Genomic DNA, 17,798 nt, shown 5'->3' on the forward strand with positions numbered 1-17,798 from the left:
GTATGGGAGCAGCTCTTAAAGAGGGTTTTTGTACGAAGGGTCATTTTCATTGCCCCACAGCTTTGTTTTGCAACTGGCAGAAGCTGGGCGTCCCCAAGGAGTGAGTGGTGTCTATAGAGCCCAAAGCCCCTTATGGCTGATGATCCACTGTTCAGGTCCCTTCCTCAGCAGGGAATTGGATGCTGATGGTGGTGAATGCCCACGTGGCACCAAACTCACTCTTTGGTATGCTTGTTTACACCCAAGAGCTCAGCCCGTTGCATCAGGCAGAGGAGGGCAGTGAGCCCTGATAGCCCCATCAGTGACTGGCCAGAGCCGAGAAGCCAAGGATGTGGCGGCAGTGGAGGCTGACCCGTCCTCCTCCCGCCTCGGAAGTGATCTCTGCATGCCAGGGCTCAGGCCCAAAGCAGGGCAGCAGGAGAGCAGGGCACAGCATTGCTCCCTGTGTCCTCTTGGCCCCATCAATAAATTGCATCTTTCACTTGCCAGGGAGCATAAATCAGCACTTTTGCTAGCAGTAAATTGTAGGTGACAGCCTTTATTCTGCCTGACTTCAGCCCCAGAGCTCTGTGCATCCATGGGACCCCCACTCACCCCTAACGCAGCCTCTGTCCACAGAACCTCAACGTCTCCTTCCAAGGCTGTGGGATGGACTCCCTGAGTGTCAGAGCCATGGACACAGACACGCTTAGCCAAGTGAAGGAGAAGATCCTGGAGGCCTTCTGCAAGAATGTCCCCTACTCCCAGTGGCCAAGAGTGGAAGACGTCGACCTCGGTAGGGGGCGCTGGCCAGACTGTACCTCTGGGTGAGGGAGCTGATGGCACACACCAGCCCCTGGGGTCTGTTGGAGGGCACTGGGTGAAGGAGCATTGCTGATAGGGCAGGATGGAGACAGCCTTCTCCTGAGGGCGGTCTTCAGGAATAAGAGATGGGACCGGACCCTGCCGGACTGGAGGGAGCCATTAGAAAGAAGCTTTAGAAAAGCCTGAGCTGAGCAGAAGGGTACTTGGATTTCCCCTCTTTGAAGCCTAGTGTTAATCCCAGGAACGGATGTGTCCTCTAAAACTCTCTTGGGCCTGCACATAGAGAGGCTCATTAACGTGCCTCTCCACAAGCAGCTATAAATGAACCCATGGACTCCTGTCTGGCTGTGTGTTTGGTCACTTGTCTACCCTATGGCCAACCACTTTTTGTAGGATTTTAGTGTCCAAGGCCAGTGCTGCGAGGAGGAAACCACCCACGCCGGCCTTGTGCCTGCGTCACGTGGGGCTGATGCTCAGTGCCAGACGGTGTCCTCCTGGAGGGACAGCTGGGCTGGGGCAGCACCAGGGCCCCACTCCTCTCCCCGGTGCCTGGGGCACGTCCCCCTGTCTGCAGGCTCAGCCCCTCAGGAGCCACTGCTGCCCCTTGGTGACCACATGTGCAGCCCCACGGTGCCTTGGCTGTGGGATGCTCCCAGAAGCAGGTCCCAGCCTCCCGGCTGCCTGCTCAGCTCTGCCCTCCCCACACAGAGTGGTTTGCCACCAGCACCGACAGCTACATCCTGCGGGACCTCGACGACACCTCAGTGGTGGAGGATGGCAGGAAGAAGCTCAACACGTTGGCACATTACAAGGTAAATCCACAGGTGCTACAGAAGAGCTCTACTTCCTCTGAGCCTCCCCGGCCCCAGGGGCGAATGGCAGTTCCCCCTCCAAAAACAGGATTATTGGGGCCAAGCAGGAAGGTTGCCATGGCTCCGCAAGAGCTTCTGGGGAATAGACATCTGCCCTGGCGAGGAGCTTGTTAATATTGCAACACACTGAAACTAATTAAACACTCTTCATGCAAAACAAGTTATTACTGACAACAGAAAGAACGGGGGGAAAAGAAAAAGCTCCTATTTCCAATGGCCTCAGCTGAGCTGATCAGCATCACCGAGCTGCTGGGCCGTGCCCTGCTGCCGCTGGAGCTGCTGCCTGCCCTCGGAGCAGGGCTGGGGATGCCGCTGAGGATGGAGGCCAAAAACATGGAGCAATGCGGTGCAGAGAATTGTTCTCCTGACCAGTTTTCCTTTTAAAACTAAATGAAACCAGAAAGTTTATTTGGTTTCCCCATTCCCTGGTATGCCTGGAAGCATAATCCTCACTAGCCTGCAACAGCGCATGGAAAATCAGAACTGCGTGCTGATCAGCGCGGTTGTTTGTGCCGCAGTGCCGCTGCTGGCGCGGCGCCCGCTGTGCCGGGCCGGGCGCAGAACAAAGAGCAGCCCCTGCCCTGCGGGTTCCTGCGGGAGAGGCCAAGCGGTGCCTGCGCAGCTCGGTGGTCTTTCTTCTTCGAGTTACCTGCTGTAGACGTGCCAAAACTTTATCTTGGATGCATGTATTTGCCCAGTTCCCATTGGAGCTGAGGGCATCACCAGCTTGCATTTGCACTTTAAAAAGCCTCTCCCAGTAGGGCAGTGCGCTGCTGCCAGTTCCCACACTGGGGAGCAGGGGCAGGGTGGTGGCAGGGTGCCCGTGGCTGGCATCGGGTCCCCAGGGCTGGAAGCTGCCAGGCACTCACTGACAGCCACGCTTCCCTCTGCAGATCCCTGAAGGGGCGTCCCTGGCCATGAGCCTGTCAGACAAGAAGGACGGCACGCTGAGCAGAGGTAAGGCCCATTCCCTTGAACCTGCAAATGTCAAGGGTGGCTCTGGGGTCCGCTGAGAGTTGTCAGCCGTGTTCCCCAGGCCCTGCAGTGTGGTGCAGCACAATGTGATCCCCTGCTGAGAAAGGTGCTGAGATCGCTGGGAGCAGAAACCCTGGCTGGGCATTAATGCTTCTTGGGGATAACAAACGTGTTCTCGTGTGGGTGGAGTGTTCTGACTAAGCTCTTGTATCCCTCTTGTTCTTCACAGTGAAGGATTTGGACACTGAGAAGTACTTCCACCTGGTGAGTATCCTTCTCACTCTGTGGCCGTGGGCATTGCTGTGCTGCACCATGTGGTGCTGGGGCAGTGCCTGGCCACATGCTGCTTCTGGCAGCAGCACAGGGCAACCAGGTGCTTACTTAGTCTGTTTGCTGTCTGTATTACAATGCTTGACCTTACAAAGACTGCCCACTAACAGAGAGACGGGGCTGCTGCTGTCACTTTGGCACAGGCTGCCCAGAGCTGTGGGTGACCCATCTCTGGAGGTGCACGAGTCATGGATGGGGCTGTGGGTAGCCTGCGCTGACAGAAGGCAGCCAGAACACGCAGCGGTGGGGCTGGGGCCTTCAGATCCCTTCCCACTAACGAGTTCTTTGATTCTATGGTGCTGAACACAAGGCTTGCGGCAAAGAGGAGGTGCCCTGCAGGCAGGGCCATGCTGCAGCAACAGCAGAGGTGTTGTGATTGGAGCCAGCTGAGACCCAGCAGGGCTGGGGCGGGAGGTGGGGCAGGTGGCCCCAGGCCCACGCTCACCTTGGTGGCAGAACATGACCTGAATACTGCTGGGAGCGAAGGCGGTCAGTGGGGCTGTGCGTGTGGGGTGATCTTCATTCTCATCTGCAGGGGTCCTATTTTTTTTCATTGTTTGTGATGAAAGAAAAGAAAATCTTTTCAGCCTCACCGATACTGACTTAATTCATCTCCATGGGCCGAAGCTTCAGATGTGATGAACAGTCTGGATCAGCAGTCATTAGTTCTCTTCACAGAGGCCCTAATTGGAGCAGAAAGGTTATTTGTAGAAAAGCTTTAGCTCTGTGGGACATAATGAAAAATTACAAGACAGCACAATAATTGCTGTGGCCCAATCCAGCCATCAGCAGCCAGAGTCCAGCACCATGATCTGAGCGTGGAGCAGCACTGCCAGCAGCATCCCGCGGCCTCGGGGGGTCACCTCGCAGGAGCTGCTGGCACTCTGCCCCTTCCCAGGGCCGCCGAGATTTATGAGTTCCTGCTCGTGCACTGCTCCAAATCGACAAAGTGCTAAATGCTGTTAAAAGCTGTTATGAGAAAAAGCGTTATGGACAACAACAGTATTTTATAGCTTGGGCTTTTTTCTCTGCTGAATTTTCCATGCTCAGATGCAGTACAAACACAATGCACGCACGCACACATATCCACAGAGTGAGGAGGGAGAGGGGACAGGAAACCAAATGTGCACATCTGAAGCAATGCCAAGATGTACTTAAATTGCTTGCTAGGTCATTACAGGATGGTAATTAACTGACCTGGCCAGCAGAATATTTATTTTTGTTTTTAAAAAGGCCAGAGTAGGAATACTGGCTGATTGTTCTTGCATTTTTTCCAAACCTAAGAAAAGCTGCTTTCCGTGGAAGCCTTCTGCTTTGTTTCTGGGAACCTCAACTGCAGCCACACAGGAGCACTTCACAGAGGCCAGAAAGGCAAACAGGCTGACATCCCACTGAGGCCGATTGTTTCATTTCCTTTGTCTAGATTGAGAGAGACAATGGAGAGAGCAAAAGAGACCCATGTCAGAAAAACTGACCATTATGAATTACTTTCTTAAAGCCATATAAGGCTGTATTTGTAACACAGTAACTGGTTTTCAATTGGATTCTATATGCGGTTGAAATTCTATACTTAAAGGAGAATTCAGTGTGACACATCCAGGGAGGAGTGTTCTCAACATGTGTTTTGTGTTGGACCAGGTTCTCCCAACTGACGAATCAGTGGAGCATAAGAAATCCCACAGACAGAGCCATAGGAAGAAAGTCCTGCCAGAGATCTACCTGACCAGGCTGCTCTCCACAAAGGTAGGAGCTGGGGGCACTTTTGTGAACAGCAGGTGATCATTGCTTGCAATCTGCAGTGAGAAACCTGATTTAAGTCAGGATTGCTGCAGGGCCGGTCACTCCCAAGGGGTTTTAGGACCCATCTGTCACAAATGTTTGGAGAGGCTCCAGTGGCTGCTGGGCTCTGCTGGCTTTGTCGTTCCTCTGCTTCCCAGCTCTCCCTGAGGGCAGCGCTGCTGCGGGAGCCTCTCGCAATCCCCCGAGTGCAGGTCTGGCATCTCCAGCCATGGAAGGATGCTGACTGCCTCAGGGCTCACAGTGTGCGATTCAGACCTGAGCCCATCTCGCACAGAGTGATCCTGCTGGGAGAGGGATGGAGGAGGGATGTTTGTGTGGCCTTAATTCAGATTTGAACTTCCCCACTCACTGTGACTGCTCAGCTCCAGCAGTTGGGCTCCCAGACCATCTTTAGTCCCAGCATGATGCTTCACTGGAGCAGAGATCACAAGCATGGCCAGCAGTCTCCAGGCTTTTTTGTATTTACTGTGCAGAACAATCACAGATGTGAGATCCCAGCAGTATGAAAGAAAATCTCAATGCTAAAAGAAATTAAATCCAAATGCAAGCTGATTATATCACTACGCACAAACAAACCTTTCCCTCCTTGCTCCAGCATCCCCTCCCTCTCATGGCTTATTCAGCTGGCAGCCAAGAACTTCCCAGTGTACACAGCCACAGCCCCTCACACTGGTTTTCGGGGCTCAGGTGCTGCTGCTTTCTGCAGCCCCCACTGTGTGTGCTTGTCCACAGGGCACACTGCAGAAGTTCCTGGACGACTTGTTCAAAGCCATTCTCAGCATCCGAGATGACAAGCCGCCTGTGGCCGTGAAGTATTTCTTTGACTTCCTAGAGGAGCAAGCAGAGAAAAGAGGGATCACAGACCCTGACACCATGCACATCTGGAAGACCAACAGGTTTGGAAACCTCTCCTTTCCTTCCTTTCTTCTGAAAGAAGCAGCAGCTGCAAAGCCTTGGTGTTCGGCATTAACCACCAGGCTGCTAAAAGCAGAACCAATGAGGGCCATGAAAAACAGGGAGGGGCTGAAAGATGAGAGCAAATGTGGGCCGGAGAGCTCTGAACAAGCACAGAGCTCTGGAAAGCACAGAGCTGGAAGAGCAGGCATAGGCAGAGAAAGGGCAGAAGGAATGGGCACAGTAATACACATAATTAATGAGAAACAGAAGAGAGAATGGATGACAGGAGGCAGCAAAGATGTAAGCTGTAAGCACTGAAGAGTCTGAGATAGATTTCAAAATCACGTCAGGTCTTAAAAACCACACAGATTTTAAAATCCACACCCGGCTCCTTTTCATTTGGTTTCCAGCTTTCCAATCCCTGGGGATCCTTCTCCTCACTTCTCTCTGACACCAAGCTGAGGCTGCAGGGTGCTCGGCACCCCAGGAGCTGCTGCTGTGGCAGCATCCTGTTGGTGGTACGCGGCATCAGGGGCTGCCGGCAGCGATGCTGAGGGATGTGCTGAGCAGGAATGGCATGGGAGAGTCACAGGGAAGGGGGAGAGAGCATGGGGGAGAGCAGGGGGGTTCAGTGGGGCAAAGCAGCGAGGCTGGAGGCGGCGCTGCGCTTCTGAGGCTGCAGGGGCAATAACTCCAGCACAACATGAAAAACAAAAGCCAATCTGTCTGGGATAGCAGGTGTGTAGATATGACCTGTGGACTGCAGATCTGCCCAGCCTTCATTACTTTAATTGCCAGTAGAGCAAATAGCTCCATAGGTTTTACTCCCCAGCTGCTGAGGGGGGATAGTAGCCAGGACAAGAAATGTACTGTGCGGCCAAAGGAGCACTGAAGCAACTCAAGAAGAAAACGATGAGAGAGCAGGAAAAATGTATACAAAATGTATTTCATGGGGCCAGGCTTACCAATAAAACCAGAGGGTGGGTAGTGTCAGGGGAAATGGAAAAGGAGCTGACACTGTCAATACAAAACACCGCAAATGAGGAAGCTGGATTGCAAACCCCACACAGCAGAAGTGTCTGAGCCCATCCAGCAGCACAGCCAGCCCACAGCTGCTGGGGGAGTGGGGCAAACACTCACCTGGGTAGGGCTGCATGTGGGGCCTGAGCAGGTGCTTCCCCTCTAGCTAGGCAGGGAAATGTGCAGTGCCAGGTTATTAAAGAACAGAACTTTGCTCTTCATTTTTTTCCCTCTCCTTGATTCATACTCCATCATCTTTCTGTATCTCCTCTCTCCCTTGGAAATTAACCCAGTGTGTGTTCCTGGCCTGTTTCCTCCACAGCCTACCCCTGAGGTTTTGGGTCAACATCCTGAAGAACCCCCAGTTTGTCTTCGACATCGACAAGACCGACCACATCGACGCCTGTCTCTCTGTGATCGCCCAGGCCTTCATTGACGCCTGCTCACTGTCCGACCTGCAGCTGGGCAAGGTATGGTCCGGAGGGGACACCGCGCCGCAGCTCGACCAGCGAGACACAGAGCAGTGTGTGTAGGGGGAAGGGGCTGCCAGAGGTGTCCTCGCCCCCAGCAGCGGGCTGCGAGCCACATGCCCGGTTTCTGAATGTATCTAAGGATGAGTTGTCCTCTCCTCCCTCCTGCGCCGGGCGCACGCTCGCTGCTTTCCCTCTACGTTGGCTGAGTGTGGTGCTGACATCTGAGACTTCCCAACACTGTCAGCTTTATAGCAAATGCTGAAAATTGCCCCTCTCCCAGGGCTGGGTGTGTGACGTAGGGGCCCCTGCGGCGAGGGAGGGGCGCTGCTCAGGACATCCCCAGGAAGCCCCTCCTGGGAGAGATTAACTCTGGAGGAAGATGTAATGAGCGCTGGATTTTTGTTTGTTTGGGTTTGGGGCATTTTTTTGCAAGCGTTACGAAACACCTTCAATCTGTCCTTGTCGAGCTGCCGGTGAGGGGAAGAGGGGTCAGCAGGAGTCAGACAGCAGATGGAAACATTTTGCAGGAATACAATAGTGTAAGTGAAGGAACTGTTGAGTAATGAGGGGAGAATAAATCCTCAGCACGAAAGTCAGTCTACATCCACATGCTGTAGACCAGGGGTTGTCCAGGCTCTTCCTCTGGATACAGTGTCAGCAGTGCTGCTTCTGATACTGCAAATGTGAGAGCAGATTCCCTCCGCACACCTACAGTGTGCGAGCACATAAAGCATTCACCTCTTCCTAGTGCAGGGAGGACAAACCAGACACAAAATTGAAAAACAACAGAAAGGAGGCAGCATGTGTTTCTGTTGCGTTTCCAAAGGGGAAAAAAATGTTGTAAGTAGGCTCTGTAACTTGGCTCTATTCCTACAATGCCTTGTCATTGGGTTTGAAAGTAAATTGCTTTGGGGCCCGGTGCCCATTTCCCTTGCAGCCTTCCCACATATTGCACAGCAGCTTGCAGTTACCCCTGGCTTCCTTATTTACTGCTTGTACAGCAGGAGATCCCATCTCCACAGCTAGAGCCCTGCTGGGCTTGTTTTGTCTGCAGAGCCTTCCTCTCCCCCCTCCACCTGCCAGCACCAGGGAGCGTGTCAGGGCAAGGGGACACACACTGATCTCGCTGCCCTCCCGTCCCAGCACCGGGGCTCTTTTCCCTCTGGGTTACAGTGCTGGTTCATTCCCCGGGCAATGATGTCAGCAGGACAGCACTGCCTCGAGGTTAAAATCATTCATGCTTGTGTTAGCAGAGTGCAAGTGGGGTTATGCCTGTGCTGATACCACCCGCTCATGGCCAGGAGGTTAAAACTGCTTTATCCAAGCCAACATTAATCAGGAAAACTCACAGTATTTTCTGTTAATTACTTTCCATGCACTCAATATAGGTCAGACAGGCTGAGTTAGCCAACGCAGAATAAATCAAAGCTACATTAAAAATCCAAGAGCAACATTTCAACTGACAAAGTTCAGCTTTGTTCTTTGGTTTAAATCAAGCTAGCTGCTCAAGAGACCAGAGTGACGCGTTCAGAAGCCCATCCTTCATCACCACGTTCCACACATGGTGCCATGGAGCAGAAGTGGATTATCTAACACAGTGGTGGTGCACGCACTTGCAGAGTGTCACCTGCAGCAAACAGCCCCCTGATCCCACACACACTATTCAGCCCTGTCGTTGCTGCAGTTGCACTCAGTGAGACCAACACTGCTGGCATAGAAGCCAGGAAGGCAGGCAGGGATGGGCGCATGCAGAGAGTGCTTCAGCTGTGCAGGCAGGAGGCGATAACCCGCAGCACCCGATGTGCTCTGCATGCACCACTCGTGCGGTTTGTGCCTCGGTGCCACCCCACCATGCTCCTGTCTGCCTAAAGCCAGGCCCACAGCTGGTTCCTGAGCCCAGCTAGCTGAAGGCCCTGTCTGCTTCAGCCAGGCAGAATAAGAGGGTTTTCAGTCAGAAACGATACAGCATCAGATCTCAGTATCTTGCCCTCGCTCTAGGACTCCCCAACCAATAAATTGCTGTACGCCAAGGAGATCCCGGAGTACAGGAAGATTGTGCAGAGATACTACAAGCAGATCCATGACATGCCACCGCTCAGCGAGCAGGAGATGAACGCACACCTGGCAGAGGAGTCACGGGTGAGGCACGGGGCAGTGCTGGGACCAGGGTTGTGCTGGGATGTGGAGCTGTGCTGCTGGGGCAGCGGGGTGAGCAGGCTGAATTCAGCACCTGCTTGAATGGGCACTGGAGGGAGCAAATGAGAAGGGATATTTTGCCTCAAACTTCCAGACACAAAATTCATCTGACCTAATTCCAAGCATCTTTAATGACTGCCAGCAAACATACATGAATTCGCTTGAAACTAACAAGGCTTTGGCACCGCTGAGAGTTTTAAACAGAAAGAAGTGCCAAAGAGCCAGAAATTTGCAGAGGCTCTGCTGGCCCCCAGGTCCTCGGCCAGCTGGCCCCTGTGCTGCCAACTTTCAGTGCTGGCCCTGAGTCCCAGGCAGCCTGCTGGCAGCGCTCCCTGCCAGCCTGGTACCAGCTCGGGAGCTGGCAGCTGCGCTCTGGATCCCAGCCCTGCCAGCAGCGCACTGCAGCTCCCTCAGAACACAGTCATCTCCCCACAGCAGTTCAGCCTCAGCTGTGGAGCGTGCTTTTCCCTGGGTGCTCCTCTGCCCAGCTCCAGTGCTGCCCCATCCTTCGCAGTGCCTTTGAACTGATCAGGGCTATCAGCTGCAGTCACTTAAGGCTGACTTTATAAAGACTCAGAGCGTTTCTCATGTAAGCAAATGCAGCTTCCTTAAACGAATAAGGCAAAGCCCAGCTGCATCAATGCAACAGGAATAAAAATAGCCAGTCTAAATCTCTTTTAATCTTGCTAATGCCTGCAGATTGGACTTGAACTTGCTTGCTGTGTCAGGTTAACGTATCTCTCGTATTTGTTCTGTCTTTTTAAAGAAATACCGGAATGAGTTCAACACAAACGTCGCCATGGCTGAGATATACAAATATGCCAAGAGATATCGCTCCCAGGTAGGCGAGCTTGGCTGTGCTCAGGCCTTAACTATCTGCAAAGGGAATAACAGGAGGTGTTTTGTAACCAAGCGGTTAGATGCCTCACAGAAAAGGGATTTTTTTCTTTGTGTAATCTGCCCATGCACATATGTAATACATGCACACAGGTGCATCTGTTCTCCCATCCCTTGATTGATAACCGTGTAGAAGCAAAGGCCAGCTCTTCCCAGTTGTTCTTAGCAGTGCTTGGCTGCACAAGTTTGCAGCAGGGCTGGCCAGTGCGTGGACTGCTTGAATCCTCTTACGCTCACAGGAAGCAGAGCACAAGGATGCCTTCCCCAATAACTTACCCTCACTGCTGCCCACAGTGCAGCCCTGGCTGTGACACAGAACGCAGCTCATTGTGCCCTGCCTCGGGACAGCTCTGTGCTAGGAGGTTCCCTGCAGGGTTTTCTGTTGCATTTTCTCCCTCTGCCTCAATGTGAGAGCAGGGACTCAGCCAACCCCTGCTGCACCTGGAGGGTGCAGGCTGTGTCCCGGTAACAAGACTCGCCCTCCTGGCTCCAACTGGGATTGAGGCATTATGAGGCAGGTGGGGCTGGCAGACAGGGCTGTGTGCTGCCTGTCCCTTATGTGCCCACCTCTCCTGCAGATCGTGGCCGCCCTGGACTCCAACCCCACGACAAAGCGCACCCAGCTCCAGCACAAGTTTGAGCAAGTGATTGCACTCATGGAGGACAACATCTACGAGTGCTGCAGTGAAGCCTAGGCTGACTGCAGCCTGGGAAGTGACCCCTAGAGTAACTGTTGTAGGGAACTTGCCTTGACCACGGGGACACCTTGGTCCATGTCCATGAGGGTCATTCTCAAACCAGCCCTGTGGCAATGGTGGGCCTTACCTGCAGCCAGAGAGCTCCCACACGTATCAAGAAGCAACAAGACAGCCTTTGTGCAGCTAGAAAACCATCTGGTCAACACTGTAGCACCCATAACTTACTGCTGTTGCAAGCCAGAAATGGAGGTGTGACATCTGTGGCAAGCTTGGTTCATCACTTCTCAGTAATTCGTTCCTGAGCAGCTGGCTCCCCACATCCCTGTCTGCATTCCTCATGGACAAGAGCAGGCTGCAGAAGCCATAACAAAAAAGCAGCCTCAGGGAGTAACAAGCAGAGATGGCATAGGCCATCAGAGCAACAGCAGCGCGTTCTCCATTCCACACCAGCCCTCTCACACCTGCATTTCTCTGACACCACGGACAATCAGCTGTTCACTATCTGCTGCATTCTGTGTATTTTTGTGCCTTTTAATTTTTGTATTGTATGTGCAAACATAACCACTCCTTCATTTGAGATTTGGGCAACCCAGGGAACTGGGGGTGAGTTAAAGCAGTTGCTTCCTATGTAGCAGGGGAATGCTGAAAGCACTTTATCCCCTAACAGCTGCTAGCTGGTTGGAGGGAGGGCACTGCATGTTGGTGTGGGACTGTTCTGCCCTGCCCCAGTTCCCCAGCCTGCATGCAGTCAACTGCAGTGTGCAGTAGGATAGGCAGATGTCCCTTACAACCCACCCTCCAGCCAGATAGGCACAGGCATCGCTTCCACCTGCAAGCAGCGAGCTGCTCCTCACTCCTCTCCCCACCCTACTGGCTGCATACACAGCTGTGGTGCTGACTTGAGCTCACCTCACCTCTGTCAGTCCTCTGACAGAGCAGACTGAGCCACATGCAGGGCAGAACATCCAGGCATCCTTCCTCCCTCTGTCCCACACTCTCTGGTATCTCACCAGGATCGTCACCTAAAGCAGGCCAGTGCTGGAGAATGCTGCTCTTAAAGCAGCTCGCTTTGCTTGCCTTGAAGCCAGTACACCATAGTTACCACCTGAGAGCAACAAAAATGGTTTTGTGACACGTTCAGTTTGTCAGCCCATAAAGGCAAGCAACGCATCCCCGTGGCAGCAAGTTGCTCTCACTCCACAAGTCAGCAGAGCAGGTCAGACATCACAAGGTGCAAACAGAGGTAGGAAACGCCACACTCCACGTAGTGATGTCAGCAAGCAGAGTCCCACTGCAGAGACAAACAGGACTTGTCTGAGGCCCAGGAACTCCACTGCTGTCCTGCAGCATCTGCTGGATGCCACGCTGGGATGGGCCCCATTTTCTCTCTGCTGGCAGCTCCTGTTCCACAGCCAGGGCAGCCACGACTGCTCTGGTCTTCTCCAGCATCACTCAGGCCCCTCTTCAGAGGCTGGACCACACGTCTGAAGCCAGCATTCCCCTGCAGACAAAGGCAACCTGCCATGAAAGCTAAACCTAGCTGTAGCTGTAGGCACCACATTTCCAAACTGCCAAATATATATTAAAAAGTGACTACCTCACTCCAGGCAGGGCCTCAAGGTGAGCCTCCATTATTCATCCAGCTGGAAAGGATGAAACCTGGTCCACCAAACTCCTCCTGGGTGACTTACTGCCACAGGCAGGTGGTCGCACCCCATCATTTCCAGTAACACATTTGTCAGAAGTTAGAACATCAGAGTTGTGTATGTGTATATAGATATCTATTTTAAAACAAATGATAGACTTTATCCAGTATGTTAAAAGGGGTAGGGAGGGGAGGGAAAGAAAAGAGGATTTGTTTGGGGTTCCGTTGTTGTTTTTTTGTTTTTTGTTTTTCTTTTCTTTTAAAGAGAACTACAGAAAAAGTACATACACTGTAGAAGTTTCAATGTCTTTGCTGAGGATGTGGTTTCAGAATAGAAACTAATGTAGCTGGGCTACATTTTATTTTGAAAGTGATTTCACACAAAAAATAATCTTGACTTTTTTTCTTTAGAAACTGTGAATAGTTGCCATAGATATAGACAGGCCCAGCACAGGGAAGGCGACAGTGAGAAGGACCAGGGTAGTAGAGAATGTTGAGCTTGGCTGGAGGTGAGGAAATGGCCATGGAGCAACAGCTCCATGTCATTACATGAAAAGGGCACAGGTGAGCCAGTAGTGAGCATGGTTTGACTCCAGGTGATGTGACTGGGCCATGTACTGGGGTCTATTGCTGTCTTATTTAATTTTTTCCAAAGCAGAAATAAAAAGCTACAACCATTCTAAAGAGGTAACTTTAAAAGAGCAAACGCTTGAGGGTTTGTAGTGTTGCCTTGAACCCTGAGCCCTTTGTAACATGTTTTTAAACTTTGGCATGTGTTGTGGGTATAGTGCCCTTACCTGCTGTGTAGTGGAAGTGGCAGACTCTCGGAGAAACCTATCTTTGTAATAAAACAAGGTGCTGAAACCCTGTGTAGTGAACTTCCTGGTACACACAGAGCCGAACACCAAGAGGCCATCTCTTGTCTGAGGCATCTTTCTCTCACACAGGCCATGCAAATCCCTGTGCTCCTCCACCTCAGGAACACGGGGAGGCAGGCAGCTGCCAGCTCCACCACGCAGCAGCGCAGTGCTCAGGGCTGGCAGCTCAGCAAGAACCATCTTCTTTCCCAATGGAACAGGTCTTATCCTCTTAAGGCCGCAGCAATTCACCATTCCTGCCTAGCATGCAGGAAGGTCCCACCACAACAGGATCTGACACAGAAGGTAGAAAAGCCACGAGAGGACCTGAATAAACCACACCAACACACACCAGGAGCAGCATCGCCATGCCTACCCACAGGGCCAGACACCCTCGCACTGCCAGGAACAGTCTTGGGGCCGACTGTGCCTTCACCCAGCAACAGGCAGCCCAGCACCTGCTCTGCGCTGCCGCAGCACTGAAGGCTTCTGGCCTCAGCACTGACACCATCCCCAGCCTGCAGGGCTCGATAACCAAGGCATTACTGAAATCCTCCCGCTTCCACCATCTTTCAGTAAAAACTGCTCTTCCTGGACACCACAGGGATCTTCCTGCGTTAAAGCTGATCCTTAGTAAAGCTAAATCCAGTCACTTAATAATATAGCCTCTCGAGAAGCCTTATGCTTTATATTTAGGGCCCGGTGAGAGAGGACACAGCTCCTGCCCTGTTCCACTGCAGGACATCTAGTATTGGCAAGCAGTCATTTGTGACTGACCACTACTGAAGGTGCAGCTGAGTTCTGCTGGGTTACTGCTGCAGTATCCCTCACCCTGACCCTGGGGAACATGAGTTCAGATTTAAAGATGCATCAACATGGCCAAGGCTGAAGTTTAAAAGTAGTTAGTTTGCTCAGCTCTTGCTTAAGCTGCACAGCAAGGCCAGAAGCCTTGGAGGGCATTGGCAAAGCCAGCTGAAGATTAGTTAAATCCTCTTTAGGAAGAGGGTTTTACTTCCACTTACTTTCTCCCACCCAGGAGGACTGACAACCTTTGCATTATCAGACTGACCTTCAGAAGGGCTCTGTTCTGCACAGAGCAGGAAAAATTCAGGCATTTAAAACTATCATAAAGAAAGCTTTCATACATTGGCTGGCAGAAGCTATCAAGACAGGCTTTGAGGTGGGTACTGTGCACAGTCAGATAACAATAGCATGAGCATTCCTACAGTCTGCTGCAAACACCAAGCTTTTTTTTGAGCCCTAAAGCACTTCTATCTTCCTCTTTAATATGGGTGGAGCTTAGGCAACTCCAAACACCTCGGTAGACCACGAAAGCACCCATCCCTCCTGCCCTAGCACTGTTGTAATCTGAGCTCAGCCAGGCATTAGCACAAGGGCAGCTGGGAGGGCACAGGGCCAGACACATCCCCTGCACCAACGCTGTGGGAGCAGCGACAAGCCCTGAGCTTCCCACCGCAGCTCAGAGCCCCTGCCTGGGCATCACCTCGCACTGGGGCTCACCACCAGCCTGCATACATGTGGGCCCTCAGAGTCACTCCAGCACTGCTCACAGGAGCCAACAGCTCACTACCACTCCACAAGTCTTCCTTGTGCCTTCCCATCCTACATAGGGCAAGGCTGCGGATTCACCCTGGGTGAAAGGACCTTGGCGGGCATGCAGGGCAGGAGTTGTGCTATTCCATGAATCAGACAACCTTTATTAGTAGCAGATGAACAGAATTAACACCTGGGAATTAAAACCAGCTCCTACCCCAAAGCCCAGACTCAGCTGGGGATGGCGCTGTGTTGTCAAAGTCCTGGGGCCCCTATGACACCTTCCTGCCAGGAGCTGCCTCCTGTGCTCCAGCCTTCCCCCCCTGGCCAGCACCCAGAGCTGCCTGAGGCTTCCTTGCCTTGGCTTTACCTCCCTTCTTTGAGGCAGCTTCCTGGGCCTCCTCAGGAACCTTCCCTTTGCTCTTGGCTGCGGGGGCCTTTTTGGGTCTCTTCACCCCAGCAGGGCGGTCAGCACTGTCCTCTCGCACACCGCTGGCAGCAGGAGCTGCAGGGGGCTGCGGCCGCCCTTTGCCAGCGGCCCGGTGGGCCTTCACTCCATGACTCCTGGGCTTCTCCACCGCCGGCTGGGCCTGGAGGGGACAGAGTGCTTCAGGCCGCTGCCATGCCCCATCCCACAGCTTAGGTGCAGTGCTGGCATCCCCTGGCCCCCTCACCCAGCCGTACTCACATCTGCATCCTTTGCCCTCGGCCTCCTCTTCACTGCTTTCGGCTCCTCCTTGGCAGTGCCTGCAGAAAAGCAGCAGCAGATGAGCACAGGCAGAGCACCTCACCGGAGTCCGCCCCAGACCCCGGCCATTACCTTGCCCTCCGTCGCTCCGCGCCACCGCAGGGGCTCGGGCAGCCTCGGCAGCCCCTCTGCGTCCGGTCTTCGGGGCCGGTCCCTCCCCGGGATCCTCCTGGCCCTGCGCCTGTTTCTGCTGCAGCCTCTTGGGAGCGAGCTAGAAGCAGGGAAGGAGCAGAACGTGGGAGCAGCCGGCATCGGCAGCGCCCAACCCCAGCCCCGCTCTTGCAGCCCCGCTCACCTTGAAGCGCCCCGTGGCCCCCAGGGCGGCGGAGTTTTGGGGCCGCACCAGGAAGCCGCGGCTCAGCCCCGTCGCCAGCGCCCGCTTCAGCAGATACTTGAGGCGCACGGGGTCCACCGTGGGGTACTTGGCCAGGATGAAGCGCTTAATGGCGACGACTGAGGCGCCCTTCTTCCCGTCCTGCGCCTGCAGCGCCTCGAGCACCATGTGCAGCGTGGGGGGGTGGCGGCTCCGCCGGCCCCGGGCAAGCAGGCTGGAGAGCCGGGCAGCGCCGGCGGCTTTGGCTGCGAGTGATACAGAACGGCGGCGTGAGGCGAAGGCGCTCACAGCCCCGAGGGCTGCGGTCCTCCAAAGCCAAACAGCGTCACCGCGCCCGTTCCCAGAAAAGGGAACCGCGGTGCCCGCACCCTGCAGCCCCAACCTGGTTGGGACTCCATGACTGCGCAGCTCCCAGACGCCAACCAGGCACCGCAGCCTCAACCCAGCTCTCAGGCCCACCTCACCTGCAGCTGATTTATCTGATTCGGCACGGTGACGGCGAGGGCCGGTTGGGCAGCCGCTAATTGCCGGCTTCCCACCGCAGTGGACACAGGTGAGCCCGAGCGCTCCTGCCCAGATCTTTGTGAGAGGCTGAAAGAAGAAAGAATGCTGCGAGCAGATGGTTGGAAAAGGACGGAGCGGGAGTGGCGGCCGCAGGCACGTGCTGCGAGCTCCTCTAAGCACTGCGGGCCGCGTGGGGCTCCTGCAGCAGCCGCAGTGTTTGCCCGCGCCTCGCGCGCTGCCGGGCTCAGAGCACGGCGCTCCCGGCCCCGCGCGGCAGCCCTACGTGCCCCTCTGCAGGGCCGGCGCTGCACTGTGCCGTAGGGCTCAGCGCGGGTGGCCGAGCCGCATCACCGAGCGGCCACTGAGCACCGCGTGGCTCTGCGGAGCAGTGCCTCCACGGGCGGCGACAAACACGCGACCATCCTCCTCTTCCCTCCAAAGCAGCCCTCGGATTTGAAGTACGTGAGTCAGACATCAGCCTAAACACTGAATTATTCATAAACCGTTAATCTTCAGATTTCACTGAATATGCACAAGTATCGATAAAAAAAAATAATGAGAGAATTGTACTTGCAAATTGCTCTTTATTAAAGATTTAACTTGCATGGGTTCTGTATGTTCCTTATTAGACCTCGCGAAGCTGCATAGGATTAGAAATCAGAGAGGATAATAATGTACAAAAATAGTTTCAAATGTTGATAACGCTGAACAGCAAGAAAAACATCTTATTTGTATAACTGAGCTAAAAATAAAAATGAATAACACTGCTACAATTGCAATATGCCATCTTGTAGTGCCTGGAACATATGCCGGTGTCTCTGCACCATATGCTCCCATGTCTTGCCTTCTCTAACACAGAGGAAGCTCAGCAATGCACCAATCCGTCCTCAAAAGCACAAGCACCGGCCAAAGCCTCCTATGTGGGCTGACGCTGAGCTGGGCCGCAGCGGACAGGGAGGGTCTGTGGATGGCTGAGAGGGAAGGGCTGCGTCCTGCCGGGGGGCAGTGAGTGGGGCTGCCAAGGAGCCAACACCGGGAGCATCCAAGCACGCCCAGCCATAGCGGGACACAGCTGCACCACGCTGTGCCACCTGCTCAGAGGTGGGATCTGCACCCTCACCTCTGCCACACAGAGGGCACGTGTGTGCCAAAAGCCACCCATCATCCCAGAGCTGCTGCAGTGTCCTTCTGAGG

General features: G+C 53.8%; 2 protein-coding genes across 2 annotated transcripts in view; one reads left to right on the forward strand and one right to left on the reverse strand.

The window, feature by feature from the left end:
• PLXND1 (plexin D1) overlaps nucleotides 1-13,471 on the forward strand; it is a 65,033-nt gene extending 51,562 nt beyond the window's left edge. Inside the window, exons 27-36 of the mRNA XM_042823382.1 lie at nucleotides 619-775; nucleotides 1,513-1,616; nucleotides 2,570-2,633; nucleotides 2,881-2,915; nucleotides 4,620-4,724; nucleotides 5,514-5,677; nucleotides 7,021-7,168; nucleotides 9,170-9,310; nucleotides 10,134-10,208; nucleotides 10,843-13,471. Of these exons, the coding sequence (XP_042679316.1) occupies nucleotides 619-775; nucleotides 1,513-1,616; nucleotides 2,570-2,633; nucleotides 2,881-2,915; nucleotides 4,620-4,724; nucleotides 5,514-5,677; nucleotides 7,021-7,168; nucleotides 9,170-9,310; nucleotides 10,134-10,208; nucleotides 10,843-10,959 (1,110 nt within the window). The 3' untranslated portion in view covers nucleotides 10,960-13,471. The remainder of the gene's footprint in view (nucleotides 1-618; nucleotides 776-1,512; nucleotides 1,617-2,569; nucleotides 2,634-2,880; nucleotides 2,916-4,619; nucleotides 4,725-5,513; nucleotides 5,678-7,020; nucleotides 7,169-9,169; nucleotides 9,311-10,133; nucleotides 10,209-10,842) is intronic.
• A 1,819-nt stretch (nucleotides 13,472-15,290) lies between these two features.
• LOC122163025 (histone H1.8) lies at nucleotides 15,291-16,283 on the reverse strand. The gene is made up of 4 exons (XM_042823844.1): nucleotides 16,062-16,283; nucleotides 15,839-15,977; nucleotides 15,707-15,765; nucleotides 15,291-15,608 (listed from the first exon to the last, which is right to left on the reverse strand). The coding sequence occupies exons 1-4, from the start codon at nucleotides 16,266-16,268 to the stop codon at nucleotides 15,291-15,293; spliced, it is 723 nt and encodes a 240-aa protein (XP_042679778.1). The 5' UTR covers nucleotides 16,269-16,283.
• Nucleotides 16,284-17,798: the final 1,515 nt, after the last annotated feature.

The sequence above is a fragment of the Centrocercus urophasianus genome, unplaced genomic scaffold (assembly GCF_019232065.1).
Source record: "Centrocercus urophasianus isolate 14NV4802_14NV808 unplaced genomic scaffold, USGS_Curo_1.0 seq_22, whole genome shotgun sequence".
Lineage (NCBI taxonomy): Eukaryota > Metazoa > Chordata > Aves > Galliformes > Phasianidae > Centrocercus > Centrocercus urophasianus.

Bases quoted from the DNA above. Each gene is read 5' to 3' on its own strand.
- LOC122163025 (XM_042823844.1), bottom strand. From the start codon at position 16,268: ATGGTGCTCGAGGCGCTGCAGGCGCAGGACGGGAAGAAGGGCGCCTCA. The intron at 15,978-16,061 runs GTGAGCGGGGCT...CCCTGCTTCTAG, and splicing joins GGGCCACGGGGCGCTTCAAG to CTCGCTCCCAAGAGGCTGCA. The intron at 15,766-15,838 runs GTAATGGCCGGG...GCTTTTCTGCAG, and splicing joins GCGGAGCGACGGAGGGCAAG to GCACTGCCAAGGAGGAGCCG.